This window comes from Lentinus tigrinus (assembly GCF_003813185.1).
Source record: "Lentinus tigrinus ALCF2SS1-7 unplaced genomic scaffold L226scaffold_3, whole genome shotgun sequence".
Classification (NCBI taxonomy): domain Eukaryota; kingdom Fungi; phylum Basidiomycota; class Agaricomycetes; order Polyporales; family Polyporaceae; genus Lentinus; species Lentinus tigrinus.
The window spans coordinates 1960611-1981059 of NW_027137912.1; the positions used below are offsets into that span (position 1 = coordinate 1960611).

Consider the following 20449-nt stretch of genomic DNA (forward strand, 5'->3'; position numbering starts at 1 on the left):
GGAGCGGGGCGTGCGACGCGTAAAGTCCGTGCACGCCGCTTTTATATCGACCTACGCTGGTATCTTCGTCGCAACATGGGTGTCCGACGTAAATCCGTCCGACGGGGTGCCCGTTGATGTGAACGAGCGGGGCGGAGTGTCGCGTGTCTGAATGGGGCCGGGAGAAGAGGTGTGCGTCGGTGCGTAAGAGGCGGCCGGAAGGAGTAAGTCGGTCAGGCGGTGACAAGTTCTGGCAGGCCCATTTCGTACTACGTCCGGTGACCACTGGCTGTCGTTCTCGATTGCGCTATCGAACCCATGTGTTCTCTGGGACACTATTCACAGTCCATTGCGTGAGTATAAATATCACCCGCGTTATGTTGGACATGAACGGAAGAGTAAAATTAACGGACCTCACCATCCTCCCAAACTCCTTCCTTACTCGCAGAGCCGGGGTCCTACTAGGGCCTCATGCAACGTGCGCAGCCTTGTGCGTACCACGAAGCCTCGCAGAGTCCAAGACAATATGTTGTGTTGGATGTCGTAATGTTTACGTGTTTGATACCAGGCCGCTCGGGGAACCAGCTGCAAGGACTTAGCAAGTCAAGATACAAGGTTAACTTTTGGCAACGTCACGACGACCACTTTAGGCGCCGTGGACTTAGATACTTCTCGCACGTGATCAGCATAGGCGCTACTCGGGGACGTCCGAGTCGCTTGTACGGCTCGGAGTCGGACGCCCTGCTCACGACGGTCCGCCATGATCTCGGTGAGACTTTAGCTTGCTGCTGCGTCTGCTCGGCCGGATTTCTTAGACTGTGGACAGGCTTTCTTCATCTTCAACCAGAAGGGCGAGGTGCGCACGGCACGGGCTGCATGGTAAACACGATGCTTATGCCTTGGCCATCCAGGTCCTCATCTCGCGACTATACCGGACTGACTTGAAGTACGACTTGGATCCTACTACATTGTTCACTTGCGCTAACACTCCTGTTCTCCAGGCGCTCCATTGCCGACGTGTTCAGGATCCAAGTCGTCTCGAACAGTGATGTCCGCTCACCCATCATCACCCTTGGCTCGACGAGTTTCTTCCATGTCCGGATAAACAACCTCTATATTGTTGCGGTTACCAAGTGAGTCCTTGACTCTACTCATGCCAACATATTCTGGACTCCCATCCCCTACACACCAGATGCAATGCCAACGCTGCGCTGGTCTTCGAGTTCTGCTACCGCTTCATCTCAATAGCGAAGTCGTACTTCGGCAAGGTCGACGAGGAAGCAGTCAAGAACAACTTCGTGCTGATATACGAGCTCATTGATGGTGAGTCAGTCCTTCGCCTGCTATACTCTTCCTCTCCCATCGAGCACACGCTCGCACAACAGAGATCATCGACTTCGGATATCCCCAGAACAGCGAAACTGATACCTTGAAGACGTACATCACTACCGAGAGCATCGTCTCAGCAAACATAGCTGCCGTACGCTCGTTTTTCGTGTGCTGAGGCTGTATCTCATTTCCTGGCACGGTTCACTTCTTCAGGAGGAGTCTTCGAAGATCACAACCCAAGCTACTGGCTCAACAAATTGGCGGCGAGGCGACGTGAAGTACAAGAAGAACGAAGCGTTCGTGGACGTCGTCGAAACCGTCAATCTCAGCATGAGTGCAAAAGGTACCGTCCTTCAGTCGCCATTCCCGTAGTTACCTCGGCTGATAGTTCGCTCAGGCACTGTCCTGCGCGCTGATGTCGATGGCCACATTCTCATGCGTGCCTACCTGTCTGGCACTCCTGAGTGCAAGTTCGGCCTCAATGACAAGCTCGTGATCGACAAGAATGAGCGGGGAGGCGGCGACGCAGTCGAGCTGGACGACTGTCGCTTCCATCAATGCGTTCGGCTAGACGAGTTCGATTCAACACGCACGATCAGCTTCGTGCCACCAGACGGGGAGTTTGAATTGATGCGATACCGCTCGACGTCGAACGTCAAGCTTCCTCTCCGCGTTATACCCACAGTCAATGAGATCGGTACGTCGGCGGTCTCGTACGCCATTACGGTCAAGACAAACTTCAACAACAAGCTCTCGGCGACGAACGTGGTCGTGCGGATACCCACACCCCTGAACACGACGAACGTAGACTGCAAAGTGCCTATCGGGAAGGCGAAGTATGTGCCTGCTGAGAACGTCGTGGTATGGAAGTACGTATCCTATAATCTCCTGGTGCCTTGGCCCGTCGTGAAGAGCTTACCATAATTACCTACAGAATACCGCGAATACAGGGTGGCCAGGAAGTGACATTCCAGGGCCACGCTTCGCTAACGAGCACAACGAATCGACAAGTCTGGGCACGTCCGCCGATCGACGTCGACTTTCAAGTGCTCATGTTCACGTCGTCTGGGCTGATTGTGCGCTTCCTTAAAGTGTTCGAGAAGAGCAACTACCACAGCGTCAAGTGGGTCAGGTACCTCACGAAGGCAAGCGGGTCGTACCAGATTCGCGTAAGTGTTCTCTTTGTGATGATGTCTCGCAGGCGTTATACTGATGCATTTCCTTCGCGCGTAGTTCTGACGCTGTGCGTTGCTTACTGGAGGTGTCGTGGATGTGTACGTTGGAAAATTATGTGTGTTATAGTACGACTCTCTGCATAATCGTTTGCTACATTGTACGATGATAACCCGCCCAGTAGAGCCAAGAAGCCATATCTGCGCCCGATTGGCGGCGCTCACCGTGATGCAGCACTACCCCGCAGCCGTATGAAAACAGGAGGTCTACTTAGCGTACCGCTGACATTGACTGCGTATCCACGCCAACCCTCATTCTCCGCACTTCCACCCGTGACCTTCGCGTCAGTCACCGCCGTCGTCTTCACCAACGATAACGGTCCCCGGAATCCCATACGATTGAATGGAATTCGCCCGCAGTTTGTGGCTGACGCTACCAACATCCCCCGCGCATACGCCGCGCAAGCTCAGCCAGTACGCAGCCAGACGACCACGACTTTCTGGACTGATCCCACCCAGAGCGCGTGGATGAGGCGGCTATCCTGCTCAGTGTTGACGTACATCTGGATTGGATGCGCGATGTTGGCGTGCCGCTTCTCGAAGAGCTAATCGGACGACGACTGCGTGTCGAGTTGGACTTTGCAGTGATGCTAGAGTATGCGCAGAATGTTATTGAGGTGCTGACACCGTATTCAGACATACTTGCCAAGCGGCGATTTTGGGGGTGGCTTGAAACCCGGTGGGTCGTTTGATATGGTAGTGGTGGAAGGCTGACGCGTCCCTCATCGGAGACAAATTTAGATATAAGCAACAGTACTAGCTTCCAAGACATAGTTGCTACGGTTGTCCCCCTCTGCTGTCTGCCATGACGGTCACCGAATTCGCAACGCTCAAACTCCTGTCACCATGTACCTGGGACTCCCCTGGTATTCAAGTCTTCTTCCAAACGCTTGCGGTTCAGCAGGCGGAGTGGTCTGGCTACCCTCTGCGCTTCTTCGAGGACGTTTCCGACACGAGCACCATCTACCTCATCACTGGGTGGAAGAGCGTGCCGGCGCACTACGAGTGGATCGCAAGCGAGCAGAACAAGACGCTGCTGGAGAGGTCGAAGGGAATGATCGAGGTGGTGGGCCTGGAGCATGCGGAGCTCGACAGTGAGGTCGCGAACGAGGCGTATGTCGTCTGGAAGCAGTGGGAGGCACAAGAGGGAGAGAACTACGAGGCGGAGGGTGTTGGGAGGGTTCTGGATGCGAAGTTCGGGGACTTGAAGGTGCTGGAGGAGGTAAAAGGGTTAGTTAGCTCGCTGGGTACTTGTGTTGAGAAGGAGGCAGCGGTTGGCGCCAACGAGGAGAAGCGGTTCAAGGTGATGCACAGACTAGCTCTCTCGTGACTCTTGAGTGTACCACGTAAGTTCACTTGACAAAAGATCACCGGATATCGCGTTTGCTGATGTATGGACGTTGGGGAAAAGTAGTACAAGTGGGAAGTTTATGACCTAACTCGAGGATTCCGCATATGTGCACAAGAGCAATAATGTATGGACCATGTCATGCAGTTCACGGTTTGCCAATGCCAACATCTGGCGTTCAGTATAACTCAATCAGTAGACGCCCGTGTCTGGGCCATAAGTATAAGAGTCGAGCCTTCGCTCCGCACTTCCGATACTATCAATCAGATGTGTTGTGGCCCCTGCAGGTATGCTCGAGGGTCGGGAAAAGGACACAAGTGATGTGTGGCTACGGTGCCGGTGCAGAGAGTTGGAAGTGGCTCGCAGAGAGGATGGAGTCAGTTTGGCGGCCTGTGCAATTGTGGCATGAGGCGGAGGACTTGTCGCTTACGGTGCCTACGTAACCCTCACCTCGACCCTCACCTCGTTCTCCTTACCCTTCCGCAAATCACCCGCCTTGCGGCCCTGCTTGCGCGTCGTCGACGCTGGCGCATACCTCTTCGTCTGTCTGAGGATATCGCGCCATGGCGGCCTCCTTTGCGGCATATGCGTCGCAATTCCTCAACAGGCAGCAGACCGGCGCATCTAGTCTGTCGTCCTCTCAGCCCCTCTTCTACTCATTTGAAACGGACAATGGATCTCATGCAGGCAATGCCCATGATGCCGACCTGGACGACTTGGACGATCCACACTTGCACGCAAGCAACGTGAGCAGGACGACTGTCCGGAGGGAACCCGAAGTGCCGGAGGATGAGGAGGACCCGTATCTTCGCCTGGACGAGGACGATCCGGGAGTCTCGCGACAACAGGCTGCGTCAATACCGCTGCTTGGGGTATCAGAGGGCGACGGAGGTAAGGGGTGGCTTGCGCATGCGTCTCCTCTCCGTTCGCCCTCCCCGTCTCCCTCCAACTCCTCAACAGACTCGACAAGTTCACCACCTGATATATTCTATCCTCATCCATCCTCTCCACATCATGCACGCCCTCCACAACCTACTGCCTATGAGCCAGGCCCACCCCCTCGTACTACCGTATCCTTATCGCTAACAGAGTCGCTACTTCCTCGAGACGGCCGCACACGACCAGTTGACGTCTTCTCCTTGCCCGACCCTCGATATGTTCCCCGTCATCGCCGGAAGTTCAACGACCCTATATGGACCACCATCTGGTTGTCCGGTGTCAGCATATGTCTCGTCTCTTCTATCCTCATCCTCTTCTTCACCGAGGCGCCGTCGAGATCCTCGAAACGGTCATACACTACACTCCTGCATACCGTTCCCCTGCTCACCATCCTCACGTTCGTGAGCGCTGTTGTATGCTATGTTCACATATTCCTCCTCCGCATCTTCGTCAAGCCAGTCATGGTGGCCACCTCCGTGTTCATTCCTGCCACCTTGCTGATATCCGCGGTATGGGCCTTCGTGGGGAGCTTCATGTGGGATAGTAGCCAGGAGCCAACATGGGGAGAGACAGTTGGGTGAGTCCCCCTCGTATCTTATATTGTACCTCGTGCTCATCCTTGCCTGTTAGCCTGAGGTTGTTCTCTCTGGTTCCGCTGGTCCTTGCCATTTTGACAGGTCGTCGGTTGTTGAACCTCCCTCGGGATATCCATACGGCCTCCTCCCTCCTCACATTGACTACCCGCCTGCTGATGGAGAACCCCTTTCTCCTCGCCTTGTCTCCCGCTGTGCTGCTTGCTATGTTCCTGCTCTCCATTCCATTTATCACCCTCGCCTTCCGCCTGCTACTGGTCGGTTATCTCACCGAGAAGCCTCGGCCTGCGTGGCACGTCGCTGAATGGGCTCACTGGGCAATTGCGGGTACCATTGGCGTTTGGTTGTGGACGTGGGGCGTAGCGCGTGGGCAGCTTCGAGTGACCTGCGCAGGAGTAATAGGTGCATGGTATTTCGCCGAGTGAGTGTTGTCTTTCTACGTCTAGGTGCTTAGTGCTAAGGAGATTCCGCGCACAGCCCCGGGCTCCCACCTCCCCCGCCAACTTCTACCCATACAATCCATGCTGCTCTCATGCGTTCCACTCAACCTTCACTCGGAACGATTGTGCTCTCTGCATTGATCGTGACCGCCATCCGCACAATGGGTCTCCTTGCTATAGGCCTTCGCGCACTTCCTGCATACCTTCCTCCCTATATGCGTATTGTCAGTGTGGGTGCAAGCATGGCCGTTGGGTTCCTGGAGGCAGCCACCAGCTCGCTGAGCACATATGCGCTCATCTACACGGGTTTGACTGGAGATGCGTTCTTCCCAAGTGCAAGGAGGGCTCGTGCGCTCACGGGGGCAGTGGAGAACCCGTCACTGGTGAACTACCGTAGGCGGTTCAAGACTGAACGTGAGTGCTCCGTTACTGTACTGAATGAAAGCTGACTGGCCATTTTACAGCTCCCCTCACCCTGTTAACCGTGGCACCGCTAACGCTGTCATTCCCCTTCGCACTGATCACTTACCTTTTCGTCGCCCATACGCTGAATGCCCCTGACTCGGCATTGTCAGCTGCTTTGCTTGCTGGCTTGGTCACGGCGCTCGTTGGCTTGTTCTGCATCGGACTTGTCAAGGATACGTGCGTGGCATTGTTCTGGATGCTCTTGTTCGACATTGACAAGTATCCTCTCCTACAGGGCTGACACGCTCTATATCTGCTACTGTATCGACAAAGACGCCGGAGAACGTCGTCGCGAAGAAGTGTTCTCAGCAGTGAGTTCCAAGCTCGAGCCTACCGCATGCTCCATACTGAGACTTTATTTCGCGTAGTTTGAGTACGAAAACCGTAATCGACCAACGCCATCCACGGAGCAGCGCCGCCCCGCACAATCTAGTATGCCCACGCAGCAAGATCGCCGTCAGCCCCTCCCCTACTCTCCACCTCGCTCACAGCAGCCTCTGTACGCTCCGCCGCTACAGCGCCAAGTCACCCCTGATCCCTTCGAGGTCGACCACTCGCCGTCAGAGCTCGAGGCCTCGCATGGGTATCAGCACGACCTGTACTCGCCCACATCGTCCGCGCTCACTTCACAAGCCGGGATGCGTACGACCCTCGGCACGGGATCCGCTGGGTCCAAGTCGAGGCTACCGCTCAGCCAACGGATGCCTTCGGACACGATGTTGAGGTCGGGTGCTCCTGTGTCAGCTCTTGAGCCGCCTATGGAGAGCGACGAGGAGGATGTGGAGGAAAGCCAGCTGTTCCCTGGGAGTGACCTGTTCTGAGCGGAGTTGCTCTCATCGCTATATGGGATGTCTGCGTATTATCTCACTATCTAATACTTAGTGGCCATCTGACATGTTCTACTGTCTCATTCTTACAGACTGCACCTCACCCATCCTCCTCCCATTGCCAACAGTCTTCCTGTACATTGACGGTTCCTCATCTCATGTTTACGTTCTCATGTCTTGTTCATATTGCTCACGTATCTACTCAGTCTGTCCCATGTCGTTGTCGTTGTCGTAGCATAGTTCCTCCTTGGATGGTTGTACATACATATACATTTAGAACACAGGTTGGTGGGTGTGAAGTTCCGAGCGATGATTCGTATCTGTGATTGTAGGTATGCTTGAAGGAGGCAGGCTACAGCTTCGCGGGGAACGTCTGTGGGGCGTCCGGCGTGATGCGTATGACGATCTTGCCGAAATGATGGCCCTTCTCGAGTAGCTTGAACCCATGCTCGGCAGATTCGAGCCCATCGAGGACGTCTGAGACAACGGGCACGATCTTGTGCTTCGCGAGGAAGTTTGTCGCGTCGATGAGGTCTTGGTGCGACCCCATGGTGGACCCGATCAGCCGCTGGTTCTTCATGACTTCGCGCATCGTCATGGTCACTTTTGGTGCGGTGTGCCTGAAGGATATGCGTCGTGAGTGCTGCTGAGAATGAGGGATAGGATATCAAGGGGGCGTACATTCCGTAAACGACGACTCGCCCGCCTTGCTTGAGCAGCGGGGAGGTCTTGCCCATGATGTCACCTCCGCCCGCGTCGATGACTGCGCTGAGGAACTCGGCGCAGTTCTTGTACATCAACTCTCCAAGTTGCTTCGGCCAGTCACCTGCAATGCGTCTTTTGAGTAGGTTTGGCATGCCAACGAGAGCTCTGCCAGTACGCACTGTCTTTGTAGCTCACGCCGCCCTTTGCGCCGAGCTCGACGGCTTTTTGTATCTTGTCCGCGCTGCCGCTCGTCACGTAGACGTTCGCACCCTGTGCAACGCAAATTTGCACCGCGATGAGCGCGACACCGCCCCCGATGCCAGTGATGAGGACGTTGTCACCCTTCTTGACGGCACCGTTTACTATGGTGGCCCTGACAAAACAGCACAGGAGAGTCAGCTCCGCGCATGCTTATGCCAGGCAATATACGAACCTCCAAGCAGTGACCCCGCCGAGTGGCCACGCAGCCATGTGCACGTCGTCAAGGTGGTCCGGGGATTGAATGACCTGGTCGCGCTCGACGACAATGTACTGTGCAAACGCGCCAAACTCGGTCATCTTCGTTCCTCCGCATACTGTGAAGCTGGGCGTTGTTTCAGTGGGGGTTGGGGAAGCCAAGCGAGTTGGTGCAACTTACTCGCCCTCTGGAGCATCCGGGTCGCGTTCCCAGCCCCGCATTGGTAGGAAGAAGACGCGCTTTGAGAGCAACATGTCATTCTTGTCCGCGGACGCAACGACGACTCCTGTTTACATAGCGAGTAAGGTCCCGTATATAGCAACAAGACAATTAGTAGGAGTACGCACCAGCCGCATCTGCACCCATGACGTGCCCAAACCCGATGCCCGGGTAGAGACCCTTGCGTATCCAGAGCTACCATTTCCCCTCAACTCCGGGAGCTAATATGTCACGACAACATAGCTACTCACATCTCGGTGATTGAATCCTGCAGCATGCACCCTGACCAGGATCTGCCCTGCCTTCAGTTGTGGGATGGGACGCTCCTCGATGACTGCATCATGGAAGACGGGATTCGTCGCCTGGGCTGCCTTGCGCACCACGAGAGCCCGAGTAGTCTTGGGGATTTGGACAGCAGCGGCCATGGTCGTTACACGAGCAATACGGAGACAGCATGGCGCAAGAAGTCTGGCTTTAAGTAAGCTCGCGACTGCTGAGCGTTGTGGGGGTTCCGGTAAACGTCAGTGCCCCGGTGGACCGAGTGTCCGACTTTCTCGGAGTTGGCCTGCGTCACGTCCGAAAAAGTCAACTCTCCTAGAACCACCATCCGCAGATGGACTTTGCTCTCTGATTCCGTCTTTTTACGCTTTTCAAATAGCACAAAAATACAAAAAGTTGAAGAAAAGCAAACACAGGTGAGCGAGCACCGTCTCAACCTACCCCAGAGGTCGCTCATCCTCTACGTCGCGTGACAAGTGTGGTCATCCTCGCAAGACATCCGGAATCCGTTAGCTGCTTCTCTTCTCCACCAGCACGAAGATTACTAACAACGAAAGATTACTACAACAGACATTATCAACAAACCTGCTCAATGTTTTACAGATGACAAGACAGCTACGCACACGAGCGTCACGTCCCAATTACGCATCTTTGGCGGGACTGGGGTTAGAGGATGACGCAGCCGAACCATCCCAACCGGTCGAGAGCGACGCCAGCGGTAGCGAGTTCGAAATCGACGCTGCACAAGAGCAAGCCGAAGAAGATGACGTTGAGGACATGGCCCTCGACGTTTCCGAGGACGAAGATGACGACGTTGCGGAAAGCGCCAGTATAGCACCGAAGAAGCGACGACGAACCGCGTCCACGCGCGAGCCTTCTCTAGCATATGAAGAGTCTGTCAGCGCGGCACCTCGACGAAAGAGCACACAACCCAAGGCATCAGCCAAACGGTCAATCGTGCTGGTTGCGGGAATCGCCCATCCCTCGAACAGGCAGATGCATGCGCTGCCCAGTCTGCACCATCGTCATAGGCCGATGGGTGTTTACAAGAGGGAGGGCAAGACCGAGCGGTTATCCAAGCGTCCATCTCTCTTCCAGCCAGCGCAAACGGTGGCCACGAACGCCTGGGCTTCGTCTGCCACCGTCACCGACCGCGTCAACAAATCCTGGGGCTACAACGTCGGACCGGGTCCCCTGTGGGAACTTCTGGAAGACAGAACGTGGTTCAAGGAAGCATTCAACACGGCCAAATCGAACGAAAGGGAACTTCGTCCCCGAGTCCACCAACCCGTTGCGGTCATTGGATGTCAACTTCTCAGCGCACAGTGCGTCCTTCGAGTGAGAATATACCTTGTCATTAACCAAACAAGTGCGAGACAGGGATGCGACGCCTTACTTGCCTAGCGATACCAAAACTTCAGATGATGGGACGCTGCAACCGCCCCCTCCACTGGCTTGTTCCTTTGGACCATTTGGGAAACAAACTCGGCTCGAGGTCAAGATGTTCGATTCGGTCAAAATCTGTACGTCTCGTTGACACCATTCAACCAGGCACATCTCACAACTTGCCTGTAGCTCAATTCTTTCCAGGAAGCAAATCGCACGTATTCAACGCCGGCACGCCCGTATGGGGTCTGGACTGGTGCCCGATCCACGCTGACGATCGAGCATGTACGTAGAACATCACATCCTGTCTTCCTACATGCTTGCTGAGTATGACCTGTTTCCAGACTACCAACAGAAGCAGTACCTTGCTGTTGCTCCCTTCCCTTCCCGAAACCATTCACCAATGATAGGCTCGCGAGTTCAAAGACCCTCACATGCGAGCATCCAGATCTGGAGTCTGGGGCCCTCCAAGTCTGTCGACGACGCGATGGACGTGGACAGCGCGGAACCAAGCAATGAGGCTCCCACTACATTGGATGATGCAGGAGAGATGCACTGCGAATTGGTACTTTGCATCGAGAGCGGGCCTGCTTTTGAGCTCAAGTGGTGTCCACTGCCATCTAACGATCCGTCCGTGGTAAGCTTCGCCATTAGGGGAACCCACACGCTTTAGCTCATATTACACACAGGGTGCGAGCACTTCGGAAAATATCACGAGGAAACTTGGTATTGTTGCAGGGACGTTCGAAGACGGGTCCTTGACGTTCTACGCCGTACCTGATCCATCTAGTCTCGAGAGACCTGCTGGGTATCCCGAGAACGAGCCTGTGTACGGTGAGTCGCTACGCTTCACCAATGGGTACCAATCTGACATGCTTTTGCCCCGTATATGCAGTAAAGCTCAATCCGCTGTTACGCATTGAGCTAGAGGAGACGTGCTGCTGGTCCTTCGATTGGGCGAACAGTGAAGTTGTAGCGATTGGCTGTACCAACGGTGAGTTCCTTGAATTTTGGACCACACGACGCATTCAAACGGGATCGATAGGGTCCATCGCAGTCTACAACGTCGCGAAAGCACTGCAAGCCGGACCACAAGGATTAAGAGCGCGTGAGCAGGCGTTACCTCTGACAATCCGCCTCAGTCTGAACTATACTTCCTACAGCGCTGCTACCCACCCACTACTTCAGCGCTCACCAATCTGCGATCCGCGCCCTTGCCTGGGTTCGCGCACCTGTATACGATGCTGATAACGAGGAGACGTCGGACGACCCAACGGTCATCGTGAGTGGCGGGTATGACGGCGTAGAGTGCGTCACCGACATCCGGGACATGTGCGGCAATGTCATGAACCGTACCAGAGGTGAGTCCCGCTAAGCATCGCCCTCGACACATGCACGAGGTACTGAACGTCACTTAAGATGTCGTGACGACGATGTGTTTCTCCCCGTACACGGGAAGCGGTATCACGATCGACCATGAAAACATCATCAAGGCGTACTCCGTATCTCCCGTCATGCTTGGACGCGGGCACACGATCCTTGAACCGAATGGTCCTATCTGGGTAGGGTAGCTTGCAAACTCTCATTGACCCAACTGACCCCGTTTGCGTTGGCAGAGCCTGGCAGCCTCTGATCACCACCCGCAACTTGCCATTGGGGTGACAGACGGATCGTGCATGACGACAAACACCATGCGTACTACTCGGAGAGGCGGGCTCATTGTGAGTAGGGAACATGCGAACCAGGCCTGCATGACGAGCTGAAAGTTCCATAGCCCTTCCTTGAGCACAAGATTTATCAGCTCGACTACAGTCGAGCACTTGGCGAGTACAGGATGCTCGAACGTTTTCTCCCAAAGGTGCGACACTCCTTTCTCCTCCCACCGCGTTGTGCAGATGTCCAACCCGCGCACTCAGGAGACGCAGAACCGCCCAGCTGCCACGCGACAGAAGAAAACCATGCCCGTCGGGACAGGAGCGTGGCCTCCAGAGGTTGGTGTCCACCGGGTGGCGTGGAACGATGGGAATGGGCTCGCGAATACTCCGCTGCTTGCTTCAGCGACGGGATCCGGTCTCTGCCGAGTAGACTGGCTTCTGGGCAGATGGGGCAAGGATCCACCTCCGTACAACGGTGTCGAGGGTATGAGAGGAGAGATGGCAGGCTCTTTCGATGAGGATGAATTGTCGGAATAAAGAAATAGTATCCTGTAGTTTGGCTATGAATCCGATGTATTGCGAGCGCCTGTATTCATACAGTATAGCCGGTGCACTGGCAGGCCGCAGCAGTGAGCACAGACCAATATCGATGCTCACTGGAGGACTGTGGAAGATACACACGCAAGTCTCATGGCTAACAAGCACCGAAGTTGGACGAACTCACTAACCTGTTTAAGATCCGACCGAGCTGGGAACAACCTCCGAGGTTAGGAACGGCTTCGAGTCACGATGACATTTGCACTGCATCCGAAGGCTCAACTTACAGCTCGACCACCTCGCTTGCATTCTCGTCGCTGAACGATCACAAAAGCGCGTGGATCAAAACGCGCCAAACGCAATCAACGCCGTACGCGTGGTGAGTACGTCACACCGAGTCAAACTTGGTTGGTCACAGCCATCTCCCACAATGACTCTTCAGCTGGCTGGGGACACCGCGGAACATATGCTTTACTTCTACCAACCTGTCCCACTTCAGTACGGAATTGTGACACTGACACACGCGCAGATAGTCTAGGAAATGGGTATCAGGCCAGATGTCACCCCTGACTCGCCATTCGAGGAGCAGCCCTCGATTGGGCTCATCGGCATGGGTGCCATGGGCAGCCTCTACGCACGCTGCTTCTCAGAAGCTGGATGGAAGAAGTGAGTCAGTGAAAGCGAGGTGGAGTCATCACCTCATTTCGAATTTTAGGATCTATATCTGCGATCTACCAGCGAAATATGACGCCCTGAAGGCCAAGTACGAAGGTGGAGATAGTTTGATCTACAGAGGGAACCTCCGGCCGCTCATCCCGCAGTCTACAGGCGTTCCAGGCATACATGTAGTGAAAGACGGTCATCTCGTCTCTCGGGTCTCCGACTACATCGTCTATTCTGTGGAAGCGGAGTACATCGACCGCGTCGTTGCGGAATTTGGTCCATGTATGCAGTCCAATGTTACTACATCTGACACCGTATTCCTGACTTCTTCTGCTCAGCAACAAAGGTCGGGGCGATTGTCGCGGGACAGACTTCAGTAAAAGCTCCCGAGAAGGCGGCTTTCGAGAAGTATCTCCCGGAGGACGTACAGATCGTTTCTTGCCATTCGCTACATGGTCCGACAGTCTCAACAGCTGGGCAACCGCTAGTAGGTCATAATACGCTATATACTAGCTGCTATTGACCTCGTGCGACCAGGTAATTATACGCCACCGCGCGACAGATGATGCCGTGAAGTTGGTTGAACAGATCCTCGCGCCTCTGCGATCTCGCTATGTCTATCTCTCCTACGAAGACCACGACACTGTCACTGCGAACACTCAAGCAGTTACTCATGCGGCGTTCCTCAGGTGCGTCCCTTCATGCTCTCACTACATCGTTGATTCTAATAATGTCTGACGTCTGGTCATCCAGCATGGGCACGGCCTGGCACTGCTCGCTCTCCTACCCCTGGGAGCATGGGCTCTATGTCGGAGGAATCGAGACAGTCAAAGTGAACATCATGCTGCGCATCTACTCGAACAAATGGCACGTCTATGCCGGCCTCGCCATCCTCAATCCCTCTGCCCGCGTGCAGATCGACCAGTACGCGCGCTCGACAACCGAGATCTTCAAGCTCATGCTCGCGAGCGATGCCGCGGGGCTCCGCGCGCGCATCTACGACGCACGGGCCAAGGTCTTCGGTTACACCAAGGGCAACGGGAACGGGGATGGAGGGGACCACAGTCCGGGGAGCGAAAACGGGAACGGGAACGGAAGCGGGAAGACGCGCGCGCCGATCCTACTCTCCGAAGACATCCTCGACCACTTCAGCCTCGGGAAGAAGCCGGCCGAAGAGCTCTCCCCGAGCTCGCGCCAATCCGCCCCTCCGAACTCGCACCTCTCCCTCCTCGCGATGGTCGACTGCTGGGCGCGGCTGGGGATCAAGCCCTTCGAGCACCTCGACCTCGCGGCTACGCCGATCTTCCGGATGTGGATCGGGGTCGCAGAGTACCTCTTCCGCTCGGAGCCGCGCCTCGACTCCGCGATCCACGCAGCGCTGTACGAGACGAGCCACCGGTCGGACGACCTCGAGTTCTGCGTCGCCGCGCGTGGGTGGAGCCAATGCATCTCGTTCGGCAGCTTCGAGCTGTACAAGCAGCGGTTCATGCACACTGCACGTTTCTTCGAGTCCCGCTTCGAGGAGGCAACAAAGGTCGGCTCGGCCATGATCGAGGCTCTCAGAGACGATTGAGGGCGAATCCCACAACTTGGAGGCGAACTGTAGACTGTGCAGCAGTCATACTCTGGGTATCCGGTCGCCGCCTATCGTGCCTGTTGTAGCTGCGTATATACAGAAGGATTTTCTGCGTAGACGACACGACGATAATCAACCCACAGACCTCCGAGGCTTCGACTCGACTATCACGATGGCATGTCGGGGTTCCAAGCTGCAAGCGAGCGACACATACATATGTATGTATGCGGTTCTGAGACGTAAACAAGCGTTGGCCTCAGCGGCCTTTTCCCCATCGGTATGCGTAAGTGCGTATTAGTAGATACATGGGGTCCCCCAATCTGGGGACTTTTGCTTCTTTCCCGATCCAAGTGAATGACAGACCAATGTACATGCGAGTAGATACGCCCAGCAGATATGCTAATGCAGCGATAGCGTGTGGTAGGGGCGTGCGCCGTAGGTGGAACACGACGGCCTAAGGGCCCCAGTATTTATAGCGAACATAAAGATAGTGACGGGGCAAGAGCACGGTGGGCTCGTTGCTTTTTACTTCTTCTGAGCCGCAGCGTACGCCTCCCGGAAGGACGGGTGGACGAGCTGTTCGTGAAGCGCCTTGCCCGCGGGCACCATGGGGAAGACGTGCTCGTTACTCTCGACGAAGCACTCCATGAGCACCGGCTTAGAGTCGTCGTACTCGAGGAATTCCTTCATCTTCGCGGGGAGGTCCTCAAGGCGGTCGCAGCGGATGGCGTGGATACGCATCGCCTTCGCCAGGGCAATGAAGTCGGGGTTAACCATCCTCGTGTGGGCGTACCGTGCGTCGTAGAAGAGATCTAGAAGGCCTCGTGAGAAGAACCCCTCGGAAGGACGCAGCGGGACGACAAACCTTGCCACTGAAGCACCATACCCTGGAACTCGTTGTTGAGCACGAGAACCTTCACACCGATACTATACTGCGAAGCCGTCTGGAGTTCCATGGCCGTCATGCTGAACGACGCGTCGCCGTCGATATCGACAACGGTCTTGTTAGGCGCACCAACTTTCGCACCGATAGCTGATGGAAGGCCGAAGCCCATGGTCTGAATGAACCCTGTCAGATCGCAGCCCCACCTTTACGAGAACAAGGAGATAAGACTTACTCCGAGTCCGCCGGACGTCACCATCGAGCGGGGCGTCCGCCAACGGTAGTACTGCGCCGCCCACATCTGGTGTTGACCAACACCAGTGGTGACGATGACCTCGTCCTTCCTGTGCGCCGTCTGCTTGTCGAGCTCCTGGATGACCTCCTGAGGCTTCATCGCCGCGCCAGGTTTGCTCTTCTCGAACGTGAAGGGGTACTTGGACTTCCACTCCCGGATGTCCTTGAACCACTGCTCCCTCGGCGAAGACTTGATGAGGGGCGCGAGGATGGCCATGTTCGCAACGACGTCTCCGATGACGGGGACAGTCGCCTCAACGACCTTATTGATGTTCTTCGGCTGGATCTCGAAGTGGATGATACCGCCACGGCCTTGGAGAGCGGCAGCACGCGCTGCAGGCGCGAACAAGTCGAGTTTTCCGGTGACACGGTCGTCGAACCGTGCGCCGAGGGCGATGATGACATCTGCCTCCTGCATGGCGAGGTTGGCGTAGGCCGACCCGTGCATACCAAGCATGTGCAGGCTCTTCTCGTCCGTCTCGTCATACGCTCCGAGACCCTGGAGCGTCGTCGTGACGGGGATGTTGCCCTGGTCCGAGATCTGCTTCAGCAGCTTGGGACCATGCTCGGATGAGAGCACACCATTGCCGGCGTAGATGATGGGCCGCTTGGCCTGGTTGATGAGGTCAGCAGCCTGCTCGATGAGGGCGTGGTCGATGGACTGGCTGGGGGCGAGGAGGGGGTTAGAAGGGAGACCAAGTGGCTTTCCGGGAGTGGTAGCCTTGTAGGGAAGAGGCGTCTTGAGGATACCGGCGGTGATGTCCTTGGGGAGGTCAACGAGGACAGGGCCCGGGCGACCCGACGTTGCAATCTTGAATGCTTCGTTGATGCGGCGCGGGAGCTCAGAGATGTCCTTTACCATCACGTTCCACTTCGTGCATGCTCTTGAGATACCGACGATGTCCGCCTCCTGGAACGCGTCGGAGCCGATGGCCGACGTCGCGACCTGTCCAGAGAACACGATGAGGGGGACACCGTCGCTGAGGGCGTCCTGCATAGGGGTGATGACATTCGTCGCTCCCGGACCGGAGGTGACGAGGACGACACCGGGCTTGCCAGTCACGCGTGCGTAGCCTTCCGCCATGTGTCCGGCACCCTGCTCGTGTCTTGGAAGAACGAAGTCGAACTGCGGAGAATTGTAGATGGCATCGAAGACAGGGAGAATGGCGCCGCCGGGGTATCCGAAGATGTGTTTGACACCGTGCCGGACCATCATCTCGTGGAAGATCTGGCCTCCGGACATGCCGACGAAAGAGTCGTCAAGGGGGCCCTCAGAGGCATAGGGAGGAAGCGAAGGCGCGGGGAAAGGAACGTTGTTTCTTGTGGGCAGCTGCTGGTACCCCGGCGCAGGTGCTGGCCGTCTGTACGGATGAGTGTCTGGTCAGCGTTCTGCAAACATAGGGAGCGCGCATATACACGCACACGCCGGAGGTCGCACTAGCCTCGCGAGCACTAGACCTGCTGATATTCCTGGCGTGCTCTCTCACTCTCGACTTGGCTTCGATCATCGACGCACTCGCGGTCGCCGTGGTCGAACGAGCACGGACGAAGTGGGTCGGGGAGACCGCCTTCGAGGCGGACGGCACGCGCATCCTGGAGGCTGAGAAGGACATGCTGGCGACGGCGACGACGAAGAGCAGCGACGGCGGCGAAGAGCAAGGGAGCAGTCAGAAGAAAACTGGGGCAAGAGTCAGACCGGGCTCGAGCCTAGCACGTCTATAAACTCGACGTCCGAGTCATTCCCACCTCAATTCTCGCTCCTCACCGAATCACCTGATTCCCATCAATGCACACCCTAGTCCGGGGTTAGGTCTGGGGTTTCTATTTTTGTAATCCTGGATTTCCCACGTCCATGGTATACTGACCGCCACTTCAAACTGGGTAAGTGATCATGCACATGAGTAAGTAGTACCTGCAATTAATCGAGAGTACTCAGACATGCTCGACTCCCTATGAACAATGCTGGCATTCCCCCAATTCCACTACAAAGGACAGCAGGAGAAGCACATGACGGGCATCCAACACACGCCGGATATTGCTAGACATACTCGAAAATTCCGGCGTGAATTATGCGGTCGAGGAACGACCTCGGAGGAGGTCATCGACCGGTGGCATTAATGCGCCCTTTCCAGACACTTTCCAAGGAGCTTCTCCAGCTAAGCGACTGCATTTCAAACGCCCTCAGATACGAAGAAGCCAGTGTTACTCATGGTGTACCCTACGGCGCAGCACCGGTCCTGATGCTACAAGGCTTGTAACAGCCATCCACGGACGCGACGCGTTCTCACCGACGATTTGCGGTACGTACACTGCGCTTCCGGAAGCAAGGGTTGAATCCCAGCCTGAGAATCGGAGGGCTGCGATGTGGGCATCAATGCAAAAGGCCAGGGACCCGCAGCGTTTGAGTATAAGCACTAAGCACTCGCAAGCACTTACAAGGTGACATCATGCATTAGGACATCAGGAGGACTCCGGTCGGCGGTAGGCGGACTGCTGGCCTACTAGGTGATGAGTGCTGTGCTGCCCTCAGAAGGTTACTTGCGATAGCATCAGTCAGCCCCGACCACCTGTCCAAGACCCCCTACTTGGCTGCATGCCTCGTTGTCCGCGTTGCGACACCGGACAAGTCCGAGACAAGTCACTCAAGAGGAACACCGGGGACAAGATATGATCGCCGAAGCTGGGCATTCTACACGCCCTACGCGAGTGACAAAGGGGGCTAAATTCTCTTGGCCCGTTGATAGGACGGAGACCAAGTATACTTAGCAATACTCGGCCCGAAAGACTAGAACCTGACGTGCGGCAGGGCAAGTGGGTCATAGAATACAGCGGGTACGACACTAGGGCGGACCCCGTCCTTAATGCCAGTGTAAGGATGTCGGCATCATCGCAGGGCTCGCGTGAACTTCGCAACCACACGATAGAGTCCCGCAGCGACCAACGCGCCTTCGACTGCTTCCTCAATCCCTTTTGCTCGACGATGACGTCCAGGGATCTGAACAGAGCGCGCAAGAAGGCGGCAGCGCCGTGCGATGTCCCCGAGTTGACACCGGGCAGGCGTTGTGCTATAGACAAATGGAGTTGCAGATGCATGGAGGCCCTGGGAGAATCGGTCAGCGAGATACGTACACTCTATGCAGATAAGCGACGCACCAGGAAGCCTGACGTGCATATGTGCGAACAACAAAAGAAGCGCTACACAGGCGTAGCGCAGGGTCACCGTTGCGGCGGCGCCCACCTATCCTTCTCAACGAGATGCGCCGGGGAAGGCTGCCGAAGACGCGCAGTCAAAATCGGATCGAGCAAGCAATACAGCGGTAACAACGTACTGGCGAAGGAGAGCGCGTATATGATGACCGCGATGCGTACGGGCCCTTCCATGCCTGCTGGTACGGGGGTCCTTGTACGCCTGCTGCTGCGAGCTCGTCTGCGGTTCGACCATAGTTCTGTCTTCCCCGATTGCGGTTCCGCCGGCGCTGCCGCAACTTGATCGCAATGATTATACCTGCGACCAAGCAGACGATGACAGCTATAGGGCGCAACGTTGGCGATACGACCGGTAGAAGGCTGGCAAAGAGACGCACCGACCGACACGGCCACGGCAACAACCCAAGGTTCGTTCAGGTGCCCATCGGGCCCGTTTTCCTCATCTCCGTCCAAGATGGGATCCTGCGACTCTCTGCGAGAACGGCATCAGGTCTACTCGTCCGATTGCTACTTCGCAGAGAGAACCCACTCTGTAGGATCAGCGCGCACCCGGAGGGTAATCGCATTCGCAGACAGGGAGAGCGCGAGGCCAGTCAAGAGATATGACGACAAGTGCTCCATCTTCCGTGTATCCGTTAGCTTCAAGTTATTCAAAGTGCACAATCGGTTGTGGTGTTCGTCCAGCCAAGCAGTTCCGGGAAAGCGGGGGTCTCAAGCGTGCGTCCAGCGAGCAACAAGGGCGAAGGTTGAGCGGTGAGCCAACGCTCCTCGCGGGCGGCGAGCGTTATAAAGGCGAACATTCAGAAGACACTTGGCGGCGGGGATCTGCTGGGCCTGGAGGGAGCAGCGCGGAGGTTCCCATGCTCGCCAAGAGCCTCAAGCCTGAAGCAGCAGACGACTTGGCAAGCCAAGAGATCTGCGTGGCTCGCCGAGCTGCCCACCCCGTGCCGAGCAGCACAAACTTTCGGCACGGCATGATTCGGCAGCAGAATAGCGCAAGGAAAGAGCTCTGAGACGATGCGCGGAGCAAGGCGGGCGCGGATAGGGCGCGGAGCCAAATCGACGTTTGGCGGGTGGTGGCACCGCTGGCGGGAAAGCTTGTTCTGAATCTTAGGACGAGTCCCACGCCCAGATGCTCTCCCAAGGTTCTTGGCCGAATTAGTGCTGTTCTTACGAATGCGTTCGCCCAATCCTATTGCCTATGAGGTTAACTTTATGTACTAGTACTCTTACTTCGGCTTGAGTTTCTATAGTAGTGAAACCTACACGACTGGCCATATATGTGAGTATTCGGCTGAGTGCAATGATTTTATAGCCATACACAGATAGGATGAACCGACAAAAGAACTGCTGGAAGGAGGTCATGCATGATATGCATAGGGGTTGTACATGAAGCCTTGAAGCCTGCATCTGCGGGACCGTCGGGCTCGCTCGCC

General features: G+C 55.9%; 9 protein-coding genes across 9 annotated transcripts; 6 read left to right on the forward strand and 3 right to left on the reverse strand.

Annotated features, from left to right (window-relative positions):
- Window positions 1-659: 659 nt before the first annotated feature.
- L226DRAFT_201815 (clathrin adaptor mu subunit) lies at window positions 660-2596 on the forward strand. Its single transcript, XM_067672821.1, has 10 exons — window positions 660-748; window positions 806-835; window positions 891-925; window positions 981-1112; window positions 1172-1302; window positions 1365-1459; window positions 1522-1651; window positions 1706-2177; window positions 2243-2477; window positions 2542-2596. The coding sequence occupies exons 1-10, from the start codon at window positions 740-742 to the stop codon at window positions 2545-2547; spliced, it is 1275 nt and encodes a 424-aa protein (XP_067541048.1). The 5' UTR covers window positions 660-739; the 3' UTR covers window positions 2548-2596.
- L226DRAFT_530638 (uncharacterized protein) lies at window positions 2444-3207 on the forward strand. The gene is made up of 2 exons (XM_067679903.1): window positions 2444-2477; window positions 2542-3207. The coding sequence occupies exon 2, from the start codon at window positions 2733-2735 to the stop codon at window positions 3087-3089; it is 357 nt and encodes a 118-aa protein (XP_067541049.1). The 5' UTR covers window positions 2444-2477; window positions 2542-2732; the 3' UTR covers window positions 3090-3207.
- A 138-nt stretch (window positions 3208-3345) lies between these two features.
- On the forward strand, window positions 3346-3995 carry L226DRAFT_557589 (uncharacterized protein; the record flags this gene model as incomplete). Its single annotated transcript, XM_067683186.1, has 2 exons — window positions 3346-3886; window positions 3955-3995. The coding sequence occupies one exon, from the start codon at window positions 3346-3348 to the stop codon at window positions 3868-3870; it is 525 nt and encodes a 174-aa protein (XP_067541050.1). The 3' UTR covers window positions 3871-3886; window positions 3955-3995.
- A 456-nt stretch (window positions 3996-4451) lies between these two features.
- On the forward strand, window positions 4452-7146 carry L226DRAFT_543055 (uncharacterized protein; the record flags this gene model as incomplete). Its single annotated transcript, XM_067682171.1, has 6 exons — window positions 4452-5404; window positions 5458-5841; window positions 5898-6274; window positions 6325-6502; window positions 6561-6636; window positions 6694-7146. 6 exons carry the CDS (start codon window positions 4452-4454, stop codon window positions 7144-7146), a joined length of 2421 nt encoding a protein of 806 aa, XP_067541051.1.
- Window positions 7147-7192: 46 nt separating this feature from the next.
- Window positions 7193-9042, reverse strand: L226DRAFT_479302 (NAD(P)-binding protein). Its single transcript, XM_067676843.1, has 7 exons — window positions 8785-9042; window positions 8662-8728; window positions 8495-8600; window positions 8291-8440; window positions 8037-8230; window positions 7834-7978; window positions 7193-7772 (listed from the first exon to the last, which is right to left on the reverse strand). The coding sequence occupies exons 1-7, from the start codon at window positions 8956-8958 to the stop codon at window positions 7505-7507; spliced, it is 1104 nt and encodes a 367-aa protein (XP_067541052.1). The 5' UTR covers window positions 8959-9042; the 3' UTR covers window positions 7193-7504.
- A 373-nt stretch (window positions 9043-9415) lies between these two features.
- Window positions 9416-12390, forward strand: L226DRAFT_454990 (uncharacterized protein; the record flags this gene model as incomplete). Its single annotated transcript, XM_067675214.1, has 12 exons — window positions 9416-10137; window positions 10193-10335; window positions 10388-10483; window positions 10543-10832; window positions 10888-11032; window positions 11094-11192; window positions 11244-11306; window positions 11362-11559; window positions 11618-11760; window positions 11815-11919; window positions 11973-12056; window positions 12115-12390. The coding sequence occupies 12 exons, from the start codon at window positions 9416-9418 to the stop codon at window positions 12388-12390; spliced, it is 2364 nt and encodes a 787-aa protein (XP_067541053.1).
- Window positions 12391-12511: 121 nt separating this feature from the next.
- On the forward strand, window positions 12512-14890 carry L226DRAFT_202071 (Prephenate dehydrogenase). Its single transcript, XM_067672824.1, has 8 exons — window positions 12512-12534; window positions 12591-12769; window positions 12920-13056; window positions 13106-13161; window positions 13219-13335; window positions 13392-13540; window positions 13591-13742; window positions 13807-14890. Exons 3-8 carry the CDS (start codon window positions 12932-12934, stop codon window positions 14624-14626), a joined length of 1419 nt encoding a protein of 472 aa, XP_067541054.1. The 5' UTR covers window positions 12512-12534; window positions 12591-12769; window positions 12920-12931; the 3' UTR covers window positions 14627-14890.
- Window positions 14657-17524, reverse strand: L226DRAFT_530641 (acetolactate synthase). Its single transcript, XM_067679904.1, has 4 exons — window positions 17229-17524; window positions 15748-17167; window positions 15495-15687; window positions 14657-15441 (listed from the first exon to the last, which is right to left on the reverse strand). The coding sequence occupies exons 1-4, from the start codon at window positions 17396-17398 to the stop codon at window positions 15155-15157; spliced, it is 2070 nt and encodes a 689-aa protein (XP_067541055.1). The 5' UTR covers window positions 17399-17524; the 3' UTR covers window positions 14657-15154.
- Window positions 17525-19022: 1498 nt separating this feature from the next.
- Window positions 19023-19634, reverse strand: L226DRAFT_566970 (uncharacterized protein; the record flags this gene model as incomplete). The annotated part of the gene is made up of 4 exons (XM_067683960.1): window positions 19023-19076; window positions 19136-19335; window positions 19391-19485; window positions 19543-19634. The coding sequence occupies 4 exons, from the start codon at window positions 19632-19634 to the stop codon at window positions 19023-19025; spliced, it is 441 nt and encodes a 146-aa protein (XP_067541056.1).
- Window positions 19635-20449: the final 815 nt, after the last annotated feature.

Coding starts and splice junctions, on each gene's coding strand:
- L226DRAFT_530641 (XM_067679904.1), bottom strand. CDS start 17,398: ATGCGCGTGCCGTCCGCCTCGAAGGCGGTCTCCCCGACCCACTTCGTC. Junction 15,688..15,747: donor TGACGTCCGGCGGACTCGGA/GTAAGTCTTATC, acceptor GGGTTCATTCAG/ACCATGGGCTTCGGCCTTCC. Junction 15,442..15,494: donor TATGGTGCTTCAGTGGCAAG/GTTTGTCGTCCC, acceptor GAGGCCTTCTAG/ATCTCTTCTACGACGCACGG.
- L226DRAFT_201815 (XM_067672821.1), top strand. Junction 1,303..1,364: donor GATATACGAGCTCATTGATG/GTGAGTCAGTCC, acceptor CTCGCACAACAG/AGATCATCGACTTCGGATAT. Junction 1,460..1,521: donor TCTCAGCAAACATAGCTGCC/GTACGCTCGTTT, acceptor TCACTTCTTCAG/GAGGAGTCTTCGAAGATCAC.
- L226DRAFT_530638 (XM_067679903.1), top strand. CDS start 2,733: ATGAAAACAGGAGGTCTACTTAGCGTACCGCTGACATTGACTGCGTAT.
- L226DRAFT_202071 (XM_067672824.1), top strand. CDS start 12,932: ATGGGTATCAGGCCAGATGTCACCCCTGACTCGCCATTCGAGGAGCAG. Junction 13,336..13,391: donor CGTTGCGGAATTTGGTCCAT/GTATGCAGTCCA, acceptor TCTTCTGCTCAG/CAACAAAGGTCGGGGCGATT. Junction 13,541..13,590: donor CAACAGCTGGGCAACCGCTA/GTAGGTCATAAT, acceptor TCGTGCGACCAG/GTAATTATACGCCACCGCGC.
- L226DRAFT_479302 (XM_067676843.1), bottom strand. CDS start 8,958: ATGGCCGCTGCTGTCCAAATCCCCAAGACTACTCGGGCTCTCGTGGTG. Junction 8,601..8,661: donor CATGGGTGCAGATGCGGCTG/GTGCGTACTCCT, acceptor CTATGTAAACAG/GAGTCGTCGTTGCGTCCGCG. Junction 8,231..8,290: donor GGCGGGGTCACTGCTTGGAG/GTTCGTATATTG, acceptor CTGTTTTGTCAG/GGCCACCATAGTAAACGGTG.